Genomic DNA, 27,825 nt, shown 5'->3' with positions numbered 1-27,825 from the left:
TAAAAAATTAAAACTTAATTAAAAGGCACAGCATCAGTTATGTTTTCAACTGGGAGTGCTGGGGGACAGTCTGACAGAGATTGTTCATTGATATCAGGCTTGTAAACTAGTGTCCTGACGAATGATCCCTATAGGTGGCAGCTGTGCTCTCCTTAGATGAGTGATCAGCATAAATTATGAGAGAAAGATGCAAGACGCCAGACAGACAAAAGCAAAACTTTGCACGTCGGTTGAGTTTGGACAGAGTGTGTATCATGACAGTGAGATAAGACGATGGAGGTCATGGCTCCTTTTTCCAACAAAAACAGGTGTTTTGGGGGAAACCAGCCTATTATAGCCTATTTTTGCTATTTCTGACCTCTCAGGATCAGAAAAAGGTAAAAAACATCTTGCAGCCAATGAGTTAAAGATAGCCTTAACACACTTTTTGCTAAATGTGTTTTTATTATATTTTGCTGTACCTAACTTATTTTTCTTTTGTTTCTTTTAACTTGATCCGTTACCCTCCCCAAAGCTCATCAAGGGATGGATGTTGCTCAAAAATTAGCATCTGCTCGAAACAGTAAAGCTCAGTTTCTACCAAGCAGTCCAGTTTAGATCAGTACAGTTTGGTTAAGCCTGATCCTGTTCACGTTTCCACAACCAACCGTGCCCCCTTGTGGTAGGCGGCGCGATAGCCGGATGCCGATAGCTGTATCAGTTACATAATAGCGTTATGTCGTAGCAGCGCGACACAGTGTACCTTGCTAGTAAATCCAACAAAGAAGAAAAACATGACACAGTCAACAAAGAGCAGCAACTAGAGACCGCCAGCAAATTTTCTTCTTTGTCACTCTTTGTTACAAAGCAAAATCAAGTTTTGTTTTAGAGAAGACTGTGTGCCACCAGGAGAAATACAGCCACTGTCCCACGGTAAGTGACGATTTTTTCGACCAATCAACAGTCTGTAGTGTTGTAGCTCCACTTTCTAGGATCTGATCATTTTAGTTTGGCACCCCTATGGCGGGGTTGTCTTGGTTATTTGGGGATCTGTCCCAGGATTAGTCAGTGGAAATGCCGTGAAATGTGAGCAAAGACCAACTAAACTGAATGGCTCAGTAGAAATGGGGCTTATGATACCTGTATTGGGTGTTTTTTTTTTCAGTTTGTTTTCTGTATCCATCCCTGATAAACGAACCCTAATATAAATGATAACTAGGGATGGGTACCTTTCACATTTGAAACGATACGGTACCGATGCCCGGTACCTGGCAATCGGTACCTGTACTCAGCGGCACCAATTTTTGGTACTTTTTTTGTGTTTCTGTGGTAAAAAATACCAATTTGTTTAGTAATAAAATGCATATTTTTTCTTCAACTACACATATTTATTCTTCATTAAATAACCTTGCAATGCTTCGTACATGTCCAGCATGGAAAATTGGCAACCCCTCCACTCCTTCACAGTCACAAGTATGCATTTAGGAACCTAAACATGGTACCTTTTGATTTTACATGCACCAGTACCCGGTACTTCTGACAGAATCGGTCGGTACCTATAAAAGTACAAAATTCGGTACCCATCCCTACTTATAACAATAACAAAAATAATGTTAAAAGTTGAAATCTGCATCTCTTATAAGAAGCCTGGTAATAAGTGCTGGAATATATAGTGAACAGGTGGTTTTGTATCAAATGAGAGGGTGAGCAGAGCTGACACAGATCAGAGGGTCAGCTCACCCTGATGGGATCCATAAATGTACCTCTGTGGCTGGTCTAAAAGCTGTGGAGATATTTCTGTCTGGACAGAAGCTTCGGACCCACTAACAGAGTAAATGAGGCATTTCTTCAGGGAACCAAGTCGTCCTTATTTCCTCTGAGGAAATCACAGAGATCAGGACACAGCTACACACCATCACACAGTCAAACTTCATGGACGGAAGAGACTAATCAGAGGAATATGAGCGCTCGGAGGCGTTGTAGTTTTGGCACTGCAGGGCAGGAATGTACACCGTGCCATAGCAGGCTCCAGAGCAGTGTAGTATGCAGGCAGAAATCCAGCGCCACCTCATTCAGAGAGGCTCGTATTTATAGTAGAGATGCTAAAACAGGACTGGCTCCTGACCAGCAATGTCCTCCATTCAGGACCCAAGAGATGAAGGGGAGTGTCGGTTTCCTCTCGGCTAACCTACATTAGCTCCAAACACACACTTCAAATAGAAAAGCCTGCAGCAAGGACACCGATATGTAGCGTGTCTCAGATTATCAATAACAACAAAGGTGTTGAGTCGACGGTAGGGAGTCAATGCATGTGGAGCATACGTCACAACTTTAAGAAGATCATAGGGATTACTTTCAAAAGTGTGTGTACATTTTCAAAATTTTAGTGGCTTTTAATTTCACATGCTGGTAAAACATCTTCATAAAAGTTTCATTAAGTTTTAATAGTTTCAGAAAGTTTGATTTTCTCACTGTTTTTAGGCCACAAAGTGTGAAAAACATCCGTCCCACAGGTGTTGAGCTGTGCAGTTAGCCTCCACTTAATCCCAAACCTATTAATAAAACATCCCGGCACCACCATCCTTACAACCATCACCATAAACGCAGTTATCCTGCCTGTGATCAGTGCAACATGAGCCTCACCTCACACAGCTGTCCGGCAAACTCCGGCGGGCACTGGCACACGAATCCGTCCAGCACCGCGTGACACTGTCCTCCGTTCTGGCACGGTTTGCTCTCACACTTGTTCCTCTGGATCTCACAGTGAGTGCCGACAAAACCTGGAGGACACTGGCAGCGGTATCCCCTCGAGCCCTCCTGAAGAAAGACACAGAGAAGGATGATGAGTTCAGGTGAATTTCTGTGGCGTTCAGGGACACCTGATGGATTTCATGAACGCCGTAGAGAACGATGTTAAAGATGTTAAACCACAAGCTAGCTCTTGGATGTTACAAATATGCATCCTTCAAATCATAAAGGCCCATTTTGTCTTTATTTTTCAACACTGTAACATTTGTATCGCTAACAAGTGATGAATTTCAACCAAAAATTTAAAGTTTCTCAGCTTCTGAAAAATCTCATTTGAATGCACTTGATGCATCCATAGTGGCTAGTCATAGAAAAAGTGCCTATTAAATGGGACATCCTCTTTTTGCTATATGAGATTTGTAATGTGTCTTTCTAAGATTTAAAGGTAGGGTCTTTATACATGTGTGTCAGTGTCTGTATCTGCCTCAAACCCTCTCCTCAGCCTGTAAGTTGATATTTTGGTCGTTTTGGGAAGTTTCTAGGCAAAGAGTGTACGTGGCTACCTCAGCCAATCATATTGCGCCCAGAGCGCAAGTGACTTCAAGAGCCATTTTGGTTGCAGTCTTGAGTCCTGCATGTGACGTTACCCTGTAGATTCTTTGACAAGTTAGTAGCTCAAGGTTGTACATCACCGCAGTCAGCCATATTTGCTTTCAATATGCTACATTAGCTTTGACGTAGCTCTACTTGTTTGGTTTGGTTAGTTTGGTAGGGTAAGGGTAGGGATGTTAACACCTCGTTTCCAAGAGCTGATTCTTACTGCACTTTCTGGATCAAAATGTGAACAATGGCTGCACAAGTTGTGGAAGCTAGTTTGGCTTCACTTTTGTGCAGCAGGAGGGGTCATCCATCATTATGTACAGTTAGTGGCTTTACTTAGGAAGTAGCTGCAGTTGTACATGTAAGGGGAAGGTCACATGACTGTTGGAGAGTTCCTGGGTCATGTAACACCCCCAAAAGCAGCGTGTTTATACTTTTTATAGAAATTAAGAAGAATTCTGGGCAGAGAGTTGACGTGGCCACCTCAGCCAATCAGATTGCGCCCAGAGTGCAAGTGCCTTTAAGAGATGCAGGGGATGAAGAGCGACACCAGTTGGCTTTCTAGTGAGCTAGTATATGTCAAATACCCATGATTAGCTTGTGCTAACATGCTAAGTCAGCTCTGGAGTATCTCCCACGTATAAAAGGTTGCTGGGCTGGTGAGTGTGCATTTAAGCCCCTGGCTTGGAAAATAAGCTTTAGACAGCAAATAATGATTTTGACAAAAATATTTAGTTCGCAACAGAGAAAGGATAAAATCTGATTAAGATATTTTTGGAAGCTTCTGAGGATGACTGGCATAACATTTGTAAATCATCATCTTACACAACCAGCGGCCGTCTATGGAAGGAATTTGCTTGGAAGAATATGTTATGATATTTCATAATCCCAAAGATTAAAAAATCCCAGTCTAATAGACCTGAGTTGTTTGTTGTTAGATGATGTGTGGGCATAAATCTGCTGGATATTTTCATATTTTCTGGGACTGCCTAGTGCTTTCACCATTTTGGAAAAACTTTGCTGAAGAAATAAAATTAATTTTTGGCTCAAAAATTGCTCTGTCTTTTAAGTTTCTGTATTTAGGTGACTTACCTGTAAGGTTAAAGGAAGGATACAGATACTTGGTGCAAATTTTGTTAGCCAGTTGCAAAAAAGTTATAACAAAAAACTGATTCAACAAGCAACTTCCATCTACTACAGAATGGAAAGAGATCATTGGACAGATTTGTTCTATGGAGCGCTTCACCTTCTTCTAAGATGTGTGGAAAAAAGACTGTAAATAAAGGACAAAAGTCACACACATATCCAAAATGGAAGCCAAAATATTTGGAGTGCCCCCTATCTGCTCACATGCTGCAGTAGAAGACTTACAGAGTGTCTTATACAGGTTAACAGATGGCACATGGGACAAACTTAAAAATCAAAACACACTATAATTTTTTCTCCAAAGTTTAGCTATGATTAGTTATTTGATGCTAAAATAGGCATAAATGTAGCTCCTGCAGCCATGTGTATGCTAGCATCTGCTTCGAACAACACAAGGACATGTTACCCTGTAGATTCTTTAACGTGTCAGCAGCTCAAGGTTGTACATCCACGCAGTCAACTGTATTTGCTTTGAATATGCTACATTAGCTTTGACGTAGCTCGACTTGTTTGGTTTGGTTAGTTGGGTAGTGTAAGGGATGTTAGCACCGTGTTTCCAAGAGCTGATTTTTACTGCACAAGTTGTGCGAGCCAGTGTGGCTTCACTTTTGTAAAGCAGGAGGGATCATCCATCATTATGTACTGTCAGTGGCTCTACATGTAAGAGGAAGGTCACATGACTCTGTTGGTGAGTTACTGGGTCATGTAACTCCCACAAAAGCAGTGTGTTTATACTTTTTTTAATAGAAATCAAGAACACCCAGAAAGTGACTTCTTTTCTCCAGAAAAAGCAGAAAATCTTTTAGATAAATTTGGAAATAAAAAGTTAAACATCCGTACCGTGCATGTTGCTCCATTCCTGCACTGACCATGGCAGCCGTTGATGTCTGAGGAAGAGAAGGAAAGTAAACTATGATTAAATATTACAAAGAACATTAAAAAGTTTCCACATAAAGGCCCATGTATCATACTGTTTAGAGTTAGGTGGGTCTACAGTATGTGTTGTGCACAGATTAAGTCAAAGAAGGAAAAGAATCAACGAGTGAAACCAAGAAAGAAAAGACCTTGCCAAGGTTGTAACCTGCATGCATTAAATCCAGAGATCAAAAAGTTCATGCAAGTTCAGTCATGATGCCAAAGTTGGAGATTCATTTTGCCAGGGCAGGAGAGAAACGGGTTTCCACATGTGAGACAGTGAGTGAAACTGCAGCTACGATCAGTATCCATGAAGTGACAGGAGGCGTCTGAAACCAGCCAGAGGAGGAAAAGTGCCAGTGGAAGGACAGGAGCTGAAAATGTGACTTGGTGAGATTAAGAAATACTGACTGATGTCACAGTTCTGTCCGGACCATCCCCGAAAACAGTCGCAGTGATAGCCGCCAATCAAGTTTTTGCAAGAGTAAGCGTTCACACAGGGTTTCCCTGCACACTCATTAGCATCTGTGAAGGCAGGGTGTAGAAGGAAACCAAGTCCATCATTTGAAATCAAACCAGGAGAAGACACAGAAAGAAAAGAAACCAGACATTCACCTTTTTGAAAAAATAAAGATGAAGAACTCTGGCAAAAAAGACAGAGTACACAAAACAACTAGGCTGCATTTTATTATACAAAGGAAAGTTGTCATCCTCTTGGTTCATCCTACACATTTCAAACTGCAAGTGTTACTCATATTGTTATTATACGTTTATTCTTAATACTCTAAGTGTTATTCTGACAAATGTCATTATGAACTCAATTTGGACAGTCCTTAAGAGACTGTTTTTCATTTTTTTTAGGAAAAAAACCTGTCAATAAATAAAGATATATATTTTAATTTTCTTTATGATTCTTAAGTCTCTAAAGATTATTTATTTATTTATTTTTGTATTTTCAATTATTTATTTTTATTATTATATTTTATTGTACTTATAGATAATATAAGATATATTTTTTAAAATTATTATGATTTTATTTATTGTACTAATTCATATATATACATTTAAGAAAAAAAGTCTGTACATAAACATGAATATTTAAGTTTTCTTTATGATTCTTAAGTCTCTAAAGATTATTTATTTATTTATTTTTGTATTTTCAATTATTTATTTTTATTATTATATTTTATTGTACTTATAGATAATATAAGATATATTTTTTAAAATTATTATGATTTTATTTATTGTACTAATTCATATATATACATTTAAGAAAAAAAGTCTGTACATAAACATGAATATTTAAGTTTTCTTTATGATTCTTAAGTCTCTAAAGATTATTTATTTATTTATTTTTGTATTTTCAATTATTTATTTTTATTATTATATTTTATTGTACTTATAGATAATATAAGATATATTTTTTAAAATTATTATGATTTTATTTATTGTACTAATTCATATATATACATTTAAGAAAAAAAGTCTGTACATAAACATGAATATTTAAGTTTTCTTTATGATTCTTAAGTTCCTGAAGATTATTTGTTTATTTATTTATTTTTAATTATTTTATTGTTTAACTATCAATTCATTTATTGGACTTAAATAAAATATTTAATTCTAATTTCAGAACAATTATATATTTTTTTTATTGTGCTAATTCATATATTAATTTTAAGAAAAAAACAGTATATATATATATATATATATATATATATATATATATATATATATATATATATATATATATATATATATATATATATATATATATGTAATTCTTAAGACTATTAAGATTATTTATTTATTTTAATTATTATTTTATATTATCTTATTTTATTTATTGTACTTATATATATATATATATATATATACATATAATGTTGCTGTTTGTTTTGTTTTTTGTAATGACTCAATGGAATAATAGTCCCAAAAAATTTAATTCTTATCTGAAATGACAGACGTTCTCTATGATTATGTTTCATGTGTTGTTAAAAATAAATAAAATTAAATAAATAAATAAATACATTTAAAAAACAGGAAAAATTGTATCCAAAATGCATTGAAAATGGTAAAGTGACAAAGCATTTTAATAAAAAGAGTTTGAAAAAAATAAAGAGCTGACACAATCAGGGTTGCAGAATCAAATTTCAACCAAACATAAGAAACAGGTCTGGATCAAGAAAAACTTAATGGAAGCCCAGGTAAGGCTGGTTTTTATGGGATACCTGTGTATCTTCAACATTTAAGAGTTAAAGCAGAGAAACAGAGCTGCTCCAACACTGGATAAGAGGGGGTCAGTCTGCAGGGAGTCCTGCTGTGCTCACTCACACACCTGTCTCCCTCTGAAACCCTACACCACACACACACACACACACACACACACACACACACACACACACACACACACACACACACACAATTGCCAGGTAATACAGGAGGCCAGTGGCTGCCTGTAAGCCGAGACGTGAGCTGGTAAGATGACACTGAACTCCTGGGATCTGTTTCCTACCTCCAACCCTCCACACGAACACACACTCACACACACTCGCACGCATGAACGCAATCCAACTTTGTTTACTGCTTGTAATCCATTTCCTGGCTTCACTTTAGTCACGTCCGCTTGTCCGGACGTTAGCGATATGGAAACGAATGCCACCGCCACCGCCAGCGACAAACAAGCAGCCGGATATAGACACGCTCACTAGTGGCTCATAAAGTCATTGAGAAAAAAAAAGGCGGCCGAGCAGCTGCCAGCTCAGCCGGGATACTGACAGCTTGTTCTCTGGCCGCTGGGCTCAGGTTGCTTGTTGAAAATTTTAATCCCAAACACAGTTATTCTGAGCAGAGAGCAACATTTTCAGTCTCTCAGTGTTGAGTTTTTCTGCTGTTAGTAGATGTAAAAGTTGAGAGTCTCACCGATCTGACAGGTTTTCCCCTCCCACTGTGGAGGACACACACACTCGTAGCCGTCCTCCAGGTCGATGCAGGTTCCTCCCTGAGCGCAGGGGTTGGAGGCGCACTCGTCCAAATCTGAGAAAACGTTCATCCACATTTGCTTATTTTCTTTCCCACACACAGAGGAAGTGTTAAACCACGTTTAGAGTTTGGGAAATGAAGGGAGACGACTCACTGTTGGCACAGGTGGGACCCTCCCAGCCTGGGGGACACTGGCACTCGAAACCGTCATCAACTTCATGACATGTCCCGCCGTTAGCGCAGGGGTCGGACGCACAGGCGTGTTCAGCTGGTAAAGAGAGGAAAGAAAGGTTTGATGTTTAAAATAACAGGTTAACAAACTGATGCATCTGTCAACTGTGAACATAAATTACTAAGTTTGATGTTTTTACAGGAGCGGACCTTGGTTCCAAGGGATGCACCAATCCAACTTTTCTGGTTCCGATACGGATACTGATACCGATACGGATACAGATACAGATACCGATACGGATAAGGATACGGATACCGATACTAATACTGATACGGATACGGATACCGATATGGATACAGATACCGATACGGATACCGATACGGATACCCATACTTGGGCTTTGGGTATCAACCGATACTGATCTGATGCTAATGTTTAATAATAACCTGCATGCCCTACTGTGGGATAAGACCATAGACTGTATGAAACATGGATGTAGTCTCCTCGATGTCACCCGTGTGTTCCTGAGATGGAAAATGAAGCAGATCTACTATAGTGGCCATATTGGTAGTGACAAGGACTTTGCATACAATTATAGGGCACCTGTTGGTCACTGTGCCTCTGATAGGGGAAGCTCCCGATCATAATATCCTCTAAATGGCGGAGTTAGAAAAAAATTCACCCCCTTACGGTGGGTGCTGATAGTAAATTTAGCGACTCAGTCAGGATACGTTTTTTGATGTGTATGTGACTTCCTGTACTTCGAGAGCCTGCCTCAAGCAGACACTCAAGAAACAGCAGATTTTAGCACTTCTGCATTGTCTCACATTCTTCGATCGGAGGTTGCCGCTTGTTGCAAACACACACACAGGCACAGACACACCATCACACACAAGTCTTCATTCATCATCTAAACATTGCTCAAAATGTGTAGAGAAAATATGTCAGAAAAAGTGAAAATGTGATGTTGCACGTAACCTACAGTGTCTCAGAATAGTCAAACTACCCAAACTACCCCTGTTTTTAACTTAAATTGTGTATATATTTTTATTCTAGTCTGTACAAAGTTCTTTATTCAATATTGTAATTATTATTAATTTTCTCTACTACTTAAGCTCTATTTTTTTCTACTTTTTGTAATATTTAGTGTTTCTCTAGTGTCTTTCTATTCACAACATTTGTACTATGAGAGTGCAGTTTAAACCGGAGTCAAATTCCTTGTATTCTTGAAAATACTTGGCGAATAAAGGCGATTCTGATTTTGATTCTGATTCTGATTCTGAAACGAGCTGAAAGAAAAAAAAGGTGGACCAAAGTTTCAGAGCAAGTGTGCAAACATGATTGACGTAACGTGGGATTAACATGCATAAGTCTCGGACAGAAAAACAGACTCAGCGTGCAAAGGACTTGAGTGTTCGTACTGATTGTTTCATCTATTTCTATGTGCAACACAGCAAGTCAGATAAACACTTTTTCATAAAGGAACCTGGAACCTTTAACTTTTTTTTTTCTTTTTTAAAACAGTTATTCAAAGGGACTCTTATGCCTTCAATTGTAGAGGAGAGGACAGTAGATAGCTGGATTCAAACCTGGGCCTCCCACATGAGGGCGAACATCATGGAGCACAACCTAGACAACTGGGTCATCTGCACTCCCAAATGTTTAAACTTAAACGTACAGACTGGATAAAAATCCTTAGTTATGCTGCAAAGATTAATCTCTTTTTTTAAAGAAAAATAAAAAAAATCAGACTTCTTTTTCAAAATTTCAACTTAAATCTCAATTTGAAGGAAAAAAAAAAGTCAGAACTCTGCAAAAAAAAAAAAAAAATCAAAATTCTGTCTTTTTACCCAGAGTTCTGACACTGTAAAAGAAATCCAGACTAAATGTCTGAAGTCAGGAGACAAAAAAAAATTAATTCATTAAAAAAAGGCAGAAACTTTACTCAATTCAAATGCTTTTGAGCAAAAAGTCAGAATTGTAAGAATAAAGTCATAAATTTTCATTTCTGTGCAGGATTTCCTTTTAAAGGAACTCCAACTTTCATGTTAAAGCCGGAGTCTGTTTTTGAACTTTTTCCCATTTTTCCTGTTGACTGTTTCTTTTTCCTGCCCTCATTAATTAAACTTACAGAGCATATTTGTTGGTTTCTTCCAGGTAAAAATTTGCACATGATCGTGTGTAACTGGTTGTAAACAATCAGGTCTCTCACCTATCTGGCAGGTTTTCCCAGAGTACCCCTGTGGACAGGCGCAGAAGTACTCATCCGGTTCCGTGTTCATGCAGGTTCCACCGTTTACACACGGCAGGTGTCGACCACAGTAATTCAGATCTGGAGAGAGATAAATATGTAAAGACAGATTATTTAACTGAGGATCAGTGCACAGCGCTGACTCTTCTCTAAAAGTCTCCCTTTAAGTTTGTAGATAATTTTTATTCTCGTGGAGATGAGAATAAACTCAGCTACAGCTCATGTGATCCTGCACCCTGTCCTCAGGCTGAAGGCCAGGTCCGCCCACAGGCTGGTAAATAAAAAAGCAGGCATCTGTCTCCACCGGGGATCTCAGGACCTGTTCTCATCCCCTGAAGAGCCCTCAGTGACGAAGAGACCAGAGGGGATCGAGTGTCTGTGCTGCTGCTCGGGTCTCAGGCAGTAAAAGTATCCAGCTGCTGGTTTCCTCTCACAGAGAGTCAGGAGAGCCCAGACTCCACGGAAATGAACATTAACCATGATTTTTAACCAAGAGCACGACTGTAGAAACACTTAATGATGGAAACTCTCACATACGACACTTTTTAATACTCTGACATGGAGATTAACTTGTTTGTTAAAATCTTTGAGTTGATTTCCTAAAAGATTAAATCCACACTTTGCTCATTTTATACTTTCATGTAATTGACCATTTGTAGGTTTAAGCGTCATTCCCTCTTCGAGCTGCTGGGTTGACCGTCTGAAAGTCTTGTTGAAGCAGCTTTTCAGCAGATTACACTTCAAAAAACTGAAATTTTATCAAGTGTTTTTGTCTTTTTTCAAGTAAAAACTGTCGTCATATAATTGATATGAGCCACGTTTAACTTACCAGATCAGAAAAATGTCTTGTTTCAGGTTATTAAAAGACAGAAATGAGGTCTGAATTGCTTGTAACTAGTAAAAAAAAAAAATCAGCCAATGGAATAAGAGAAATTTGCTTAAAACTAGAATCTGGACTGGTCAGGTGAATGTGGCTCATATTAAGTCAAAAAAGACATTTTCTACTGAAAATAAGACAAAAACACTTGATGAGTTTTCAGTTTTTTACAGTGTAAAACTTTGCACCTCTTCGCCTGTGTCTAGACCATCCCAAAGTCTGACGATGACAGCTGCATGAATAATCCTGACTCAAGTGTTCAGCCTCAAAAACTTTCTGTTAGAGACTGATTTATGATATCACAGAGATGAAATCAATGTTTTGGGTGTTTTTCAGGCTCTGACAAGCACAACAAGTCGTGATGAAAACTAACACTGGGAACAATTTAAAAAAAATTATAGCAAAATATGATCAATAACTGCTGACAGAAAACTAGCATAGCAGGAATTAAGAGGATCGTGCCTGACTTAATGGAGATTTTGCACAAAAACTAGAGCTAGTTTTTATTGAGGCCCCAAACAAGAAATGTTATGTCTTTAAAAACTAAAAAAAATAACAATAATAATAATAATTTTTTAAATTGTACTTTTTTTCCAAAAATCTTTTTCTTTTTCATTTTAATCCTAATTAGTGTTGAGAACGTTTTTATTAAGGCTCCAAACAACAAATATTACATCTAAAAAACAAAAATAGTTTTTCAGATTTTTTTTTTTTTCAAAAATCCCCTTTTTTATTTTAATCCTTATTTTTGTTTAGCTAGTTTTTATTAAGGCACCAAACTACAAATATTACATCTTCAAAAACTACAAAAAAAAAAAAAAAACAACATATATATATATATATATATATATATATATATATATATATATATATATATATATATATATATATATATATATATATATATATTTTTTTTTTTTTATTGCAATTCTTTTTCCTAAAATCACCTTTTTTTATTTTAATCTTTATTTTTGTTGGGCTCGTTTTTATGAGGGCACCAAACTTCAAATATTACATCTAAAAAAAGCAAAAATAATTTTTAAAATAATTTTTTTAAATTGTATATTTTTTTCAAAAATCTTTTTTTTTTTTTTTTTTTTTTAAATCTTATTATGTTGAGCTAGTTCTTTTAAGGCTCCAAACTATAAATACTAAATCTTCTAAAAACTATAAAAAAAATTAAAAAATTTTTGAATTGTAATTGTTTTCCTAAAATCACCTTTTTTTAAAAAAAAATCCTTATTAATGTTGAGCTAGTTTTTATTAAGCCCCAAACTACAAATGTTTCATCTTAAAAAACTAAAATAATATATATTTTTTTTTTCAATTGTAATTTTTTTCCAACAATCTCTCTTTTTTTCAAATTTAAATCCTTCATTTTAGCCTTCTTTATAAGCTTGGTTGGAAAAAGTTGAGATGTTAGATCCCCTGAATACGTTTCAAAAATTATCGCACATGTGATGTGCATTTTTGGGGAAAATATGGCTCCAGGTAAAGTCTTTAGATGTCATAATCATCATCATTCAACAACAGCTTAAAAAAAAAAAAAAAGCTAACAGAATGGCAAAAATTGGAAATATCAAAGAATCACGAATTAAATTGAATCTGCACCTCAAAAATCGTAAATCGGTAGAAAAACACATCACTCCTGCCCTGGTTTTTATAAATTTAGACGCTTGTTTTTGTTGTTTATTTTAAGTGTTTTACTCTTTTGAGTGAAGGGAGTTTGTATGGTCAAAAGTCGTTTTGTTTTGGCGGAGTAACAGCCCCAAAGTTTTAAAAATATCTGTTTCCTCCAAAGGATGACAAACAGAACAGTGTTATTAGCTCTATTTTAAGGCTGGAAGTGGGAAATGTTTGGGCTCATTGCAGTAAAATGACTAAACAACCATCCTGTTACCCAAACCCTGACTCATCTCATTGTTCGAACCCTGACGACCTCTTAGGACGAGCCCCACGTCCAGCCAACATCCCAGACTCTCCAGTCCGCCTGAGCCAATGATCAGCGGCGGACGGACTGCTGGATCAGTGACTCCTGCTGCGTTTCACGTCTTGATGTGCTGCATCCTTTAAAGTCATCTCTTGCTCACTCGTTACTCATCAGATGCAGGAAACTGGAGCTGGAGGGGGCGTCGTGCAGGATGAGAGCCGGGGCTCTGCCAGCGTCTTGTGTGGGAGGTGATGAAATATCACCAAAAACAAACAAACTGAGAAGGAAAAAAAAGATAAATCACACATTTCCTTACCTTTATCACACAGCAGACCTCCCCAGTTCCTCTCACAGTTGCACTGCCACGGCGTGTTGCAGGTCCCGTGCACGCAGCCGGGATACAGCAGGCATTCGTCACAGAACGGGCCCTGCCAGCCGTAGTTACACCTGTCAGAGAGGAGCACAGACGCCAGAACGTGAAATGATTGATGACACCTATAATCCCTCTACCTGCTCCATCAGGACGCTGAATCCTTCACTCTCTGACAGGAACATTTGCTCTGCTCGTTTTTATCATGATACGCCTTCAAAACAGGAAGTACATTAGATTTAAAGGTTAGCGTGATGTCTTTATTGAAACTGAAGCTTTAACAGATGATTTCACTGGATTTCAAAATAAAACGCTCTCACTTTCAGTTATAACTTTTCACTTCCTCTGTCACATTTTTGATCAGCAAACCACTAGAATCTGTTAGCTCCAATAAATCTATGATAGGAAAAGCCTTCAAACAAGACACATCATGGAAAAACAGGGTTTTGTGTTTACCAACAGAAATCCAGGTGGCTTATTCTACATCTCTAAATGTCACATTTTGCGGATGATGCTATCATCTCTGTTTTTAAACTAGCGTCTCACCAAGGTGTGAATTTGTTTTTAGCAATGACTTCTTTTATCAATAATGATTTTTACCTGATACAAAGTGACAAGTTTTCTTTTTTAGTTATCAGTCATGTAGCACCATTGTTTGAAATGTGACAACAAGCAAACTTTGCAAACTTGGTTTGTAGAGAAATTTAGTAGCTCGCTATATTAAGTGCTCTGAGACATGTCGGTTTGTCTTGGTTAAAGTGATACTCCGGGATGGAACAAGTTGGGTCCTATCACAAGGTTTAGGGCAGAAATTACCCCTACAGCAGTGTTTTTGTGCAGCAGAAGCCCAGAGCGCTCGCACCAAACACCCCCTCCCTGCTCCACTGCCGGTTTCCTCTGCACTCAGACGGGGCCATATTTTACTTGACCAAAAACACAAATAAACGGACCCCCACTGAAAAAATCTGATATCGGTCTGCATTCACGCTTTATTTAGAGAATTTTCAGCGCGTTACTTTCACACAAAAACACCGCTAAATAAGGCTCTAGTTCTCATCGTGTCGTAAAACAGCCCTACCTCCACTGCAGAGCAACAGCTGGCTACGAGGCACACGCCGCTTGGTGTATCAGTCCGCACGTGCGTGGTGTGCCAGATGTTGACAAACGCAGGTAGTCTGCCAGGACCAAGAGACACGATTCTGAAAATTCTCTAAATAAAGCGTGAATACAGACCGATATCAGATTTTTTCAGTGGGAGTCCGTTTATTTGTGTTTTTGGTCAAGTAAAAAATGGCCCCGTCTGAGTGCAGAGGAAACCGGCAGAGGAGCAGGGAGGGGGTGTTTGGTGCGAGCGCTCTGGACTTCCGCTGCACAAAAACACTGCTGTAGGGGTAATTTCTGCCCTAAACCTTGTGGTAGGACCCAACTTGTTCCATCCCGGTATCCCTCAAAGAGCTGTTCCCCAGCTGGAAAGAACAGCCAGCGGTCATACTACCCCTATATGAACAAGACTTGAGCAGGTATCACAGACGCGCATGGCCTGTCTACGTCATCGTGAAGCATCTGTTTACATGAAGCGTGATCTCATCAGAGTCAGCACAATGAGACACAGAGAGCACTGCTACAACTTCAGAGACTTTTAGACTTATAGTAAATCGTTTGGCCCGACACAGCCCTCTAACACCCCCCTTTTGTTTAAACTGATTATCGAGAGATGCGCTCGCGTTGATTATACGTCATGGATCACGCACGGTCCACGTGCTTATGCTCATGCATGAAGTAAACCGTTTTGACGCCTGGCACGGTTGCGGTCACACTGGCCATTCAAAACGTGCTTTAGGGCTGAAGTCTGATTAAGCACAGCACGGTTTGCCAATGTGACAGGAGTCAGAGGACAATTGACGAGTTTAAAGAGACAGGACATGAAATGTGCTAGTCACAGTATAGCAGTGGTGATTGCTCTAAGACTGCAAGGGAAGCTCAGCTTCTCCTAAAATGTCCCCAAAAAAGTGGTGATATGTTCTGCTGTGTGTAGATTTTATTGATAAAATCTGAGCTAGAATTCCTTCATCTTTAGTTCAGAATCAGCTCCTATCACAGGTGTCTGGCTCCACCTCCTTCTCATTCATCCCCGCAGCGTCTCAGCACTTTAACACAGTCGGACGCTGAGCGTCTTCTGACTTCAGCGGGGAAGCGTAGAGTGGGTTGTTCCACTGTGGAAACTGGACGGTCATTGGATAAACGCTGGGCTTTGTCCCGCCCATCGGACGCTCAGCGTCTCTGGGGGTCTATGAGACAGTGGGCTGGCCTGGACGCTGGGCTTCTGCATGATGATTGGATGATCTGTCTGAGGCCGAATCCCTTTTTTGATTGACAGTGAAATGAGCCAGTCAGAGATCTTGAAGTATAACCCTCCACTGGAGCATCTTCTGTAGAAAGGAGCTTCTCCTGTTTGAAGCAGCTCAAGTTGTGTTCACACATCCTCTCACTGTGTTGCCTTACAGAAATTTTGCACTAAACCTCAAAAGTTTCAGGAAGTTTTCAGGAGTTTAATGTTTTTCATCATCTCTTACTTCTTTGATTTTCAGCTCTAAAGAGTTGATAACCATGGTTTGTATTTCATCTTGCTGAAGTCTGAATCAGACCCTCGACCTGGCCGTCAGTGGAAACACACCTCGCTGTATCTGCGTCATCCCACCCCGAGGCCTCCTGCCAACTAATCTTAGCAGAGCGACATTCCAGGGCAGGAGGGGTTAAGAATACTTCCAGCGGCTCCTCGCGCTCCGGTCTGAGTCTGGGTCTGAGGACTCCGAGGGTGGCTCTGCGTTTCTGCGAGACGTCTGTGTGTACACACGGCGTGTACGCGCACGCTCCTCCTGCTTCACAGCGGCGCTCAGTGCCAGCTGTCTTGTCAATTGACGGCTATTTTGAGTGGCCCGCAGACGGCACCGCTGGGGAGGGAATGCTCGACATGCTTCCTGCGCAGCGTACGATGAGCTGCAGAGGGTCTGACAGCAGCGAAGCAGTAACACCAACAGGACTTTGGCAGGGAGACCTGATAACGGCTTTTTAGGCTTAAAGGGATTGAAAGACGCGTCGTATAGACTTCACAATCACTCAGCAGCCACTTACAGGTGCAGGAGGGGTGTTCGACATGTAAATCTTTAGCTTTGAGAATCTCTGAGTGCTGAAAACGCCTTCAACCAGAGCGATTCTTGAAACATGACAAGCCTCTGAAGAATATGTCCGAACAGGCCTAATGTCTTCTAATAAAAGCCTCGATCAGCGGTGTTACCACAGGCACGAAGCGGCTTTTGTGATTCTTATAAAGCCGGCGGCGGATGGGGCACGGCCTGTAAAGCTGTGATGAAACAAAGCGAATAAAAAGGAGAGATGTAACGCCAGCTTTCGTGACCTGAGGCTTCTTTAAAATCATGCCACTGCAGGAAGACTCCTCGTCTTCGTCTTCTTCTTCTTCTTCTGCTGCTTTTCTATTCATGTCACTCTTCCTGTTGACTGGGAGGAATAAGGATTGACGGATTCATCCAGAGTAATGTGACAGTTTCCTAAATGTGGTCATCCTCGGCTCCGAGCCAAAGCTCCTCAACGTGGGAGGCGAGCGTCTTTATGCATCTGGCAGGTGGAAGGAGGAGGAGGAGGGGGTTTACAAATGACGACGGGATGTTCCACATCCTGAAATGTGGGCCTACGGGGGGCGTCCTACGTCACTTTATCTATTTCCACTTTGGGGGAATGCACATAACGCAGCGGGATGCTCATTTCCTTTCCTTGCCCCCTGCCCTTCAAGGAGCACTGCAATGCGGATGAGGAGGGGATATGACCATTCCCAGCACGTTTACGGTAGTCAAATCCACACACCAGCCCAGGAGGTGTTTGGTATTCTGCAGAGGAGTTCAGGTGGCCAAAAATACAAGAAGGCAGGCGCAGCGTTGCCCTTTTTCCTCTGAGCTGAGGTGGAGATGCCCGAGAGGGAAGAAAAAGGCTGAGGAGGAAAACGGCACGCCACGACAAGCGGCAACTGCAACCTTTCCAACGTCTCCAGCTTTGAATAAGAACAAGACTCGAGAAGAGGCACGTTCAGCAAACTCATAGCACGGTTGAAGCAATGGATCAAACTTTAGTTCCCACAGAGATAGTTTTTGTCAACGTGAATATCTTTTCTGCAAGGGAGCCCACTTTCTCTTACATTTACCGAACTTTCTGAAACAGTACAACATGTTGTTGTTGTTTTGTGGTTACGAAAACGACTTCTCTTCTGAAAATAGCAAAAATACTTTGTAATAGGAAGCGCTTCTTTGTGTTCCAGAGATTAACTTCCTGATAACAAAAACAACCTGTTCTCTGTGAATGACAAGCTGAACATTTATAACCACCACATTTTATTTTACGACAGCAGAGTATTTCCCATTTCTTTCCCCAACAAGCAGCTTCCAATATGTTCAGGTTTAACCCCTCATTTATCCACTTTTGAGGTTTACCGCTGAATTATAACTCCTGTTGGACTGTTAAAACAGTCAGCTGAAATACAATCTAATTTCATTTTTGTTTACAAAGTTAGAAAAAACAGAAGTTTCCAAAACATAACTCTCAGTTTGATCCTCATATTAGGAGGTAAAAGGTGTTAATTTAATACTGGTATTGGATACTGGTTGTGAGGTGCCAAGACATCAGGTTTACTGAGATGTACCTCAGTGGGAGTGTATTTTCACCCCTGTCCAATCCCACTTCTGGTAATGTGACTCCCACTCCTGTACCACTCCCATTTTGTCCTCTTCTTTTAATTTTTAGGCAAAACATTAATATGATTTGATTTTCTCCCCATTCATTTTTAGATTGCTGTTGGCTTCTGGGAAGTGTAGTTCTTTTCTCTTGTGTTACAATGCAGACCTTTCACATTTGAAACAATACAGTACCAGTACTCTACTGTACCAATTTTTGGAATTTTTTCATGTCTATGTGGTAAAAAAAATCTTTTTTTTTATAATGAAGTATATTTTTTTCAATTTAACATATTTATTCTCCAGTATATAACCTTGCAATGCTGTGTTTATGTCCAGCATGGAAAATCAGCTACTCTTCCACTCCCGCACAGTCACAAGGATGCATTCAGTTACCTAAACATGGTACCTTTTGATTTAACGTGAATCAGTACTCAGTACTTTTGACAGAATTTGGTTGGTACCTATAACAGTACCTAATTTGGTACCCATTCCTAGTTCCTGTTCCCGTCTGCTCCCATTAACTTTTTATCCTGTACCATTCCAATCTCCTGATATAGGGTGTTTTCACACCTGCAGTGTTAGGTCGACCCAAATTTAGATCGACCTACATTTGGTCCCGTTTGGGTTGGTGTGAAACCAAAAGCGGACTCTGGTGCGCACCAAACTGGTGCGGCCAGAGGAGGTGGTCTCGGTTCGGCTCTGGCCGCACTCTGGTGCGCACCAGCTGTGGTGTGAAAGCAGCCGCACTCTGGTGCGATGCAACTGTCAGGCGAACCCGGCGAGTTTGACATTAGAGGGCTCCCGTGGAGTTTTGTTTGTGATGCAGGACAGCTGCACACTCCAACATCCTTAACTACCCTTATATACTCATCTAAAAAGCAGAGCTCTCCCCTGACTCCTCACGTCAAAAACACATCGTTTTATATGGTCTATCATATAACAGACATTCATTACCTTGTCGGTCGTCTGTATCTGCGTCTGATGAGGATCTCACGGTTCATGGTAAGAATTATTATTTCTGAATTTCCCCTCGGGGATAAAAAAAAAAAAAAGTATCGGCGTCTCCAGTGCATCTGTATGCTTTTTTCAAGCCGCAGCTGCGCTTCGTTTTCAAACACTAGTTATACACACAAACAATATAGAACCATATAGAAATGAATTTTAAGCACTATAAAAACTCGGCGTAGACCTATTTGACTCTCCATCATCTCTGATTTGAGCAAACAGTTCTCTCGGCGCTTCTAGCTTCCAACTGAAAGTACGCAGCACGTGCTCTAGCCGTTGTCGTCATGGAAACATGACGCTCTCAAAATACTGCGGCGTTTGGTCCCGAGTGACAAAAAGCAGATGTGAAAGGAACCGCACTAACTGCAAAATGGCAACAAAGTATCAATATGACATTCCAAGCCGCACCAGGGTGCGCACTATCAGGTGTGAAATTGAAAACACCCATAAAGTAAAGCTGACTTCCATCCTGCGGGAATACCACAGGAATCCCGTGTCCCAGGAGATTCCTGAAAAAATGTCAGCATCTAGTTTGTAGTACCGAATACCAGATTCAGGTAAAATCAAACGGTACCATGTTTCATTGCCTAAACGCATCCTTGTGACTGCGAGGGAGTCGAAGAGTAGGCAATTTTCCATGCTGGACATGAACGCATCATTGCAAGGTTATATATTGGGAAATAAATATGTTAAATTAAAAAACTTTGAGATTTTATTATTAAACAAATTAATATTTATTACCACATAAACAGACACAAACGTACTGAACTGGTACCGTTGAGTGCTGATACCGATTGGCAGGTAACAGGAATTGGTACTGTATTCCAGGACTCAGTTTTACCCCCAGAGGGAATATTGTTGCTTCTCTACTTTCAATTTGCAATAACAAGCTTTTCTGTTGAAAGGGACACTGTTTGTCACAACCAGCTTTTTTATTTTTTATTTTTTATTTTTTTAACTGTACCAAACTTTCCAGTCACAACAACCACTTTTCAGTGAAAGTACTGAGCACATACTGCAAAAAACTGAAATCTTATCAAGTGTTTTTGTCTTATTTTAGGTAAGAATGTCTTTTTAGACTTGTCTTATTTCAAGTTAGTTAGGGACAAAAATGAGGTCTGAATTGCTCACTACTTGAAACACATCTTTTGCACTGGTTTTTATACAGTTTAGGCGAGAAATCCAACATTTTACTTTGCTTTTATTAATTGTTGCTTTTTTCTTTTATTCTACTATTTATTCTACTATTTAAAATGTTTTTTAAATTATTTATATTAGCATTTGTTTTAATTGATTGTTTGTGTTTTTTACTGATCTTGATTTTTAGCCTGCACAGCACTTTGGTCAACTGCGGCTGTTTTAAAATGTGCTATGTGAATAAAGTTTGACTTTGACTTTTGACTTTGGAACAAGTAAAAAAAAATCTGCCAATGGAACAAGACAAAAGTTACGTGTATTAAGGCATTATTCTAGTTTTAAGCAAATTTTCAAGCAAATTTCTCTTTTTTTTTACTTGTTACAAACAATTCAGACCTCATTTTGTCTTTAAATAACTTATAACAAGACATTTTTCCCCACAATCCTCTGTACTGTTACTGAACCAACATTTTCTATTACACCAACCTCTTGTCTCTAAGTGTTGTGCTTATTCAAACCTCTTCTGTTAAAGTAACCACCTTCTCCTTCAACCACCTTTTCTCTTCTATCTTCTGCCTTCTCCATGACAGATACCGACTATTTTTACATGGAGAACACTTTCTGTGACTGAAACTGCCTTTCCAGCAAACGCCCACTCACAGAGGAGAAATCTAACTCTGTCTACATGTTGGCATGAGCATTAAAACATGACGGTGTACTCCTCCTGGACTTACTTGCAGTCTCCTGGGGCCGAGCAGCCGCCGTGTAACAGGTTGCAGCCCTGCCTGCAGATCGCTGGGAAAGAAAAGAAAGAAGACAGAAACTATTACAAAGGCAGCTCCACGGGGAGACGTATCATTACATTTCTCATTATTCTCTGAAAAACAGAGCGACCGGAGAGGACAGGGAGGAGGAGAATAGGACGGGAGAGGTGGGAGGAGGAGGAGAAGCTGGTTTGTTGGACATGTCTTTAACAAGACGTGAGAATTCATGGCACCCCGAGCAGGCCGGGGGGGTTGAGGACGGGACAAGTTTATAGCCTGCATGTACAACACTCCCCCTCCTCTTAAAAACAAGGCCTCTCCCCTCCTCTTTTCACCCTTCGTCTTCTAAGGTCAGCTGGGTGATTTATTGAGGCCCCCTACTCCGTCTGACACCACCCACACGCACGGCCTCGGATCGGCTGCATGTTGACATGTTCAGGCAGAGCACCACGCAGCTCCAACCACTTTAAAATAACTTCAACGTAAGATATTCTCATGCACTTTAAGCTAAACTTGAAGGTCAAATCCAGCACATCTGATTGGTGGATTCAGTGTTTACCTGTCCTGCAGTCCGTGCCCATCCAGCCGTCCAGGCACACCCGGTTCCCTGAAGCCTCGCAGCGGTAGTGGCCGAAGTAGTCGTCTCGAGGGACGCACAGCTTGTTGCACTTGCTGCTGTAGTAGTTTTCGTCGCAGCGCACTCTGATGCGGTAGATGAGGCGAGCCACCGGCCCGTCATACAGGATGGTCTGCCAGGGGTCGCCGGGGTTGATCATACCGGTGTGAGTGCTGCGTTCAATCAGCAGCTCCTGATCGCCTGAAACGGGAGAAGATGAAGACAAATCAGGTAAAGCAGATCAAAAGATAGTCACATCTTCAGACTAGTTGGGTTGAAATATTAGCAGCCTGGTCTGAGCGGCTTTTCCAAGAAAAAACCCACTGAATCTAAAATCTCTCAGGTAGACAGTGGCTAACTTAGCGAGGCAACTGGTCGGGTGGTGGAGACCAAAACTAAGTAAAGACAAAAGTCGTGCCAATACCAAAAAATTTTGGCCAATTCTGATACCTGTCTTAATGGCCAATTACAGATATTTACAGATATCAATACTGGTTAAAAAAAACAATCTGAGATGTGTCGAGGTAGTTCAGAGAGAAAGAGCAGTGCAATCGTGAGAAAAGACGACCATGGAGAGGATCAAAGGATGGAGCCAAAAATGAAAGCAGCTTTAATTATTATTTCAATGATTGTCTCAGACTTTCAATATATTATTGTTTATTTAAAGGTCCCATATTATGCAAAAATCACTTTATTAAGTCTTTTAGTGAAATTTGTGGGTCTTTGGCTTTCCTCCCAGCCCACAAAATGTGATATTTAATGACAAAACCTGTTCTTAGTAGTGCTTGTGAATGTAAAATCCTGACCTAAAACGAGCTGTTTGGAATTTCTGGGATTTGCCGACGTCAGTGATTCCCTTTTTTGACCAATCAGGAGCAAGTCTGACCTGATTGGTCCACCAGAGCAGATACCCCTGAACCCTCTCCCCATGCCGAAGTTGGAGAGCCATCACTGCTCTGTTTTTGGCTGTAAACAGCCACATAGTTCCATGCTCAAGCTTCCCATCTCAGAAAAAGACAAGACTAAGTGTCTAGAGTTCATTTATCAAGGAAATGTTCCAGCTACACTCAGTAAAACTTTGCATGTGTGTGCTAGTCACTTCACGGCCGACTGCTTTTCCAACTTTGGACAGTCCAACAGAGGGCTAGCCAATAGACTGGTCCTGAATCCAGGCACATTACCAACCATCCTCCAACAAACCTGGGACCCTGGAAATGTGAGTATTTTAAATGCTGTGAGCTGTGAAGCAGATGGAAGAGCTTTTCCTCAGTGTCCCCCTGTCTCTGTGTTAGTTTCAGGATGCTAACTTTAGCTGCGGTTAGCCTGTTGTTTTAGCCTGTAATGTTACAGTAAATGAGCTTCGCTGTTTTCTAAACATTGTGCACTCAGAGCTTGTGGCGCCGCTCAGTGACGTGGAAGAGTGGGGCGGTATCAGCGGTGGCTCATTTACATATGAAGGCCACGCCCACTAAATCAGAGCGTTCTGAACAGAGGGGCTATGAGAGCCTGGAAACAATGCTGCTGTGCTTGATTTATTGGCTTTTTGGACCAAAACATGTTGCTACCATTTCATGAAGACATCAATGATCCATATTAAACTGCAGAAAAGGAGCAGAATATGGGACCTTTAAACAGAGTAAATTTTGGTTGTCAAAGTCTTTTCCTGAAGATTGGTCTTGAACAAAGGGATGTCCTCTCATAACCAGAGTTGCCCTATTATTGGGTCACTGCGGTAGTTTTAGGTAATTCATCACGTGAAGCTGGCAGAGAAAACCAGTGCGTTACCAGCAGAGGAAGTCAAACAAAACAGGGTCAATTAAACATTTTTCAGTTTTAGTCAATTGCTCTGCATCTGATTGTTCGTCAATGTGCACTAATTTACAGTTTCCCCGATCTAGATGAAATTCACTAAAGACAAAAGTGGACAAACTCATCAGTTGTCATCTTCTTAATCAGTGAATAAAAATGTAGCAGAACTAGTGTCTTGGTAAAAGACTCAACGATGTGACAATGATCAGACTGATCTTAAAAACCGCTTTAAGTAAGAGCATAAAAATGACTTTTGTTGGACACTGACATCAGACGATGAATTTTCTTCATTCTGTAGTAAAGTCAGTTCTTCACAGGACGGAGCAGCACATTCTCATTCAGCAGACACTTTGATACCGAAAAGTGTGTGTGAGCAAAGTACGCTCTGAATTTTAACTAAGCCATTGAAATTCATTGCTTGCAGATTGATCCATTTTCCAGAGACGGCACATTAGCAGCTCTCTGTATGTGCACCGTCATGTTGGGAGGCGCTGCCGTTTAGCCTCCAGCGCAGCAACCTCCACATTAAACATTGTTCTTCCTCCGTGGGGCTCGCTGCAGCGCCCGCCCCCAGAAGGAAAGCAATCTTTATCACAGTGGGATCAAAACTGGCAAACAATATCTGTGGAAATAGGGGGTCTGCGATTTCCTTTTCTCTGTGGCTTCAGGCTGCAATGCACCATGAACATGTAGGAATGAGCAAGCAGGAACACACACTCACACACACACACCTTCCTCTGCTGGGGACTGACACAATGTCTGACAGAATTAAGCAACAATAACAGAAATAACCCCCGGTCGTTGCCAGATAGAGAACAATGGGCCCCGGGCCCGAGCCGGGCTCTGCTGCATCGGTGTCTAAACACTGAGCCGGGCCGCCCAGTCCACTCCACTTCCTGCTCGATAAACACAAGGAAAACAGCCGGCCGCCTTTCCTGAGGACACAGGGGGAAGGGACGAGAGGCACCAGGAGGACGTGACGCTGGAGAAGAGCGATCTCACTGACAGACAGAGTCGCTCACTGGAGAGCTCTTACGAACGACGAGACAAGAGGCGGCTGCTGAGTCAGGCCGAATAACAAGATCCAGTGTCTGACGGGGTCCGCTCTGTCAATCACATGCTCTTTTAGAGGCCGAGCATCAAGCAGTGCAAAGGTCCCGCTGCATCTCCATCCATCATCTTCAGGAGAAATGCATTTTTGAGGGCCTGAACATGCACTGAGAAGAAGCAGAATTTGGCCCCATGAAGCCATGAGACAGAGAGTGATTTCACCTACATCTATGGTATCAAATGCAGGTGAATGGGACCAACAACAAAGCCACATTCAGGGATCAAGAAAGTATTTTTTTTGGCCATTTCTATCGGTCAAACTTGAATAAACTACTCCTAAGGTGTTTATCTTATCCATCCAAAACTTAGCATACGGCTAAAGAAGAGCTTAATAAGACTAAGTTATAAACATCTTTTACAAAACTCTAAGGGAATGGTTGTAGGCCTTTAAATTTGCAATGAAATGAAACCGGTTGTGGTTTGTAAATCAAACATGCTCCAATCATGCCTGGATTTCTTAAGTATGATAGGAGTAATATCATGAGTAACAGTATAGACCAGGGGTCTGAAGCCTTTACAATCCAAAGAGCCATTTTGTCGCCTCGTCCAGCAAAGAAATGTGGTCTGGAGCCACAAAACATAACACAGCTTGTAAAGTTTTATAAGTTTTATTCTTTGTCTGTTTATCTCTGTTTAAACAAAAGAAAACCCCAAACAGAAGTGTAGTGTGTAGGCCTACTTTTAATAGAATAAATCATTAAAACATGTAGGCTTTTCTGAGATTCCTTTTATTTTATTTTATTTTTTAAGTAATTTATTCTATTTATTTAATATTATTTTATTTGAATTATTTTATTTTATTTTATTTTAAATCATTTTATTTTTATTATTTTATTTATTTATTTTTTAATTATTTTATTTTATTTTATTTTTATTATTTTATTTATTTATTTATTTTTTCTAAAAAAATGCGTTGTACAAAACTTTTTTGGTTGTTGTTTTCTGCCTTCTTACCAAAAATATATGCATATTTTAGTTGTCAAATTACTAAAAGTTAACGTCTTTTAATGGCAACTTCAATTTTGGAAAGACGACAAACTGTATTTTTTCCTTTATTCAAGTTATTTTTTTTCAGGCTTTATGTCTTAATGAGGTCTGAATTGCTCTGAACAAGAGAAAAGTTACTTGGATTAAGCAAATTTCTCTTGTTCCATTGGACATTTTTTATTTACTGGTTCCAAACAATTCAGACCTCATCTAAGTCTTTAAATAACTTGAAACAAGACATTTTTCTAGGTTGACCAGTTGACTGTGGCTCAAGTCAAGTAAAATAAGACAAGTTTCACTTAAAGTAAGACAAAAACACTTGATAACATTTCAGTTTTTTGCAGTGTGCTAAAACTGACCATATTAACAACCCCCCAAAGATGTTTTCACTTTTTATCAAGGATGTATAATGGCTTTCTAACGCCAACTTCAGTTTTGGACAAACTACTATATTTTTCTTTTTTTTAAGTTATTTTTTCAGACTTATTGCCTTTCTTTACGGAGGACAGGACAGGAGATTAACTGCAGGAAAAGGCTACAGGCTGGATTCGAACCCAGGTCACCTGCTCAAAGGCAAACCTCATTGGGCGCAACCTGGACCACTAGGCGATCTAGACCCCGGATGAAGTATCGTATTTACCTGAATATAGAACAAACTCGGCTTCTAACTCTGCAGTTCAGAGGATATTAAGATTGCCAGCTTGCCCAATGAGAGCCACAGCTCAGGTCACATGACCCACGGGTGCTCTACAGCTGTACTTGAAGCCCTCCCAATATGGCTGCAACAGCCGATCTGCTTCAAAAGTCTGTTTCAGAAACAGATGGGTGACGTAGGGGAGACTACGTCCATTAATTATTAGAGATGCATTGATCCAGCTTTTCTGGTCCTGATACCTGATACCAGATACCATTTTCTATTTTTGATTTTTCCTAGAAAATGCTTTGTGCAAACCTTTTTATGTTGTTGTTTGCTAACTTCTTGCCACGTATATATGTATATTTTAGTTGACAAATTACTGAAAGTTATTTTTTTTTATAATTATGACACAAAGGTATCACCTTGAACTCCAAGATAACAGTGCAAGAAAATTAACAGAAAACAAATATGAATAATATTAAGAAATAATCTTTATCTGTCTTAATGATTTTCTTTGTCAAGGTCAGAGAACGACCACGACAAGGAGGCCAAAGAGCCGCAGGTTGCAGACACCAGGTAAAGACAAATGTGGCTTCACTTTAAAGCAATGGCCTGAAGTGCTACTCGCTGGCAGAAAACCAACATAACAGAAAACCCAGCTATAACCAGGAAAATAAAAGTGAAGGGACTAAAGGATCCATCCCAAACCCAACAAACAAACATGTGCAGCTTCATCTATTCTTACACAATCTGTTATTCCAAAAAAAGTGTTGATCTGTGCTATTGCAGAAGCCGTAGAGAACTTTCTAAAACTGAAACCAGAATCAAAAAACTTGTTTTTGACCCAAAGCTGAAAGCATCAGGCTGTGGCAGGATCTGAGAAAGCAGATTCCTGTTTTGTCTTAGTCTGACGGGAGGAAACTGGCGGACACGGTGTCGTCATCGCTGCTGGGTTGTCACCCAAAAGAAAACACTGAGCTCTTCCAGAGAACGAGCAAAATACCGACCCTGATAATCGGTCTATCCCGATGGGTTACAGTACCAAAAC

General features: G+C 40.1%; 1 protein-coding gene across 2 annotated transcripts in view; it reads right to left on the bottom strand.

Annotated features, from left to right (window-relative positions):
- jag2b (jagged canonical Notch ligand 2b) overlaps nt 1–27,825 on the bottom strand; it is a 74,076-nt gene that overhangs the window by 14,690 nt on the left and 31,561 nt on the right. The window contains exons 4-12 of one of the 2 annotated variants that reach the window (XM_074684993.1): nt 22,178–22,435; nt 21,589–21,649; nt 13,917–14,047; nt 10,755–10,874; nt 8,525–8,638; nt 8,311–8,424; nt 5,800–5,913; nt 5,314–5,360; nt 2,623–2,796 (exon numbers count right to left, since the gene is read on the bottom strand). In XM_074684993.1, the coding sequence (XP_074541094.1) occupies nt 2,623–2,796; nt 5,314–5,360; nt 5,800–5,913; nt 8,311–8,424; nt 8,525–8,638; nt 10,755–10,874; nt 13,917–14,047; nt 21,589–21,649; nt 22,178–22,435 (1,133 nt within the window). The remainder of the gene's footprint in view (nt 1–2,622; nt 2,797–5,313; nt 5,361–5,799; nt 5,914–8,310; nt 8,425–8,524; nt 8,639–10,754; nt 10,875–13,916; nt 14,048–21,588; nt 21,650–22,177; nt 22,436–27,825) is intronic. The other variant, XM_074684994.1, reaches the window with a different exon arrangement.

The sequence above is a fragment of the Halichoeres trimaculatus genome, unplaced genomic scaffold (genome assembly GCF_033239565.1).
Source record: "Halichoeres trimaculatus isolate MK-OKI-2021-1 unplaced genomic scaffold, fHalTri1.1 fHalTri1_scaffold_13, whole genome shotgun sequence".
Classification (NCBI taxonomy): Eukaryota; Metazoa; Chordata; class Actinopteri; order Labriformes; family Labridae; genus Halichoeres; species Halichoeres trimaculatus.
The sequence above is the reverse complement of the archived record's forward strand: the minus strand, read 5'-3'. Positions and strand labels throughout refer to the sequence as shown.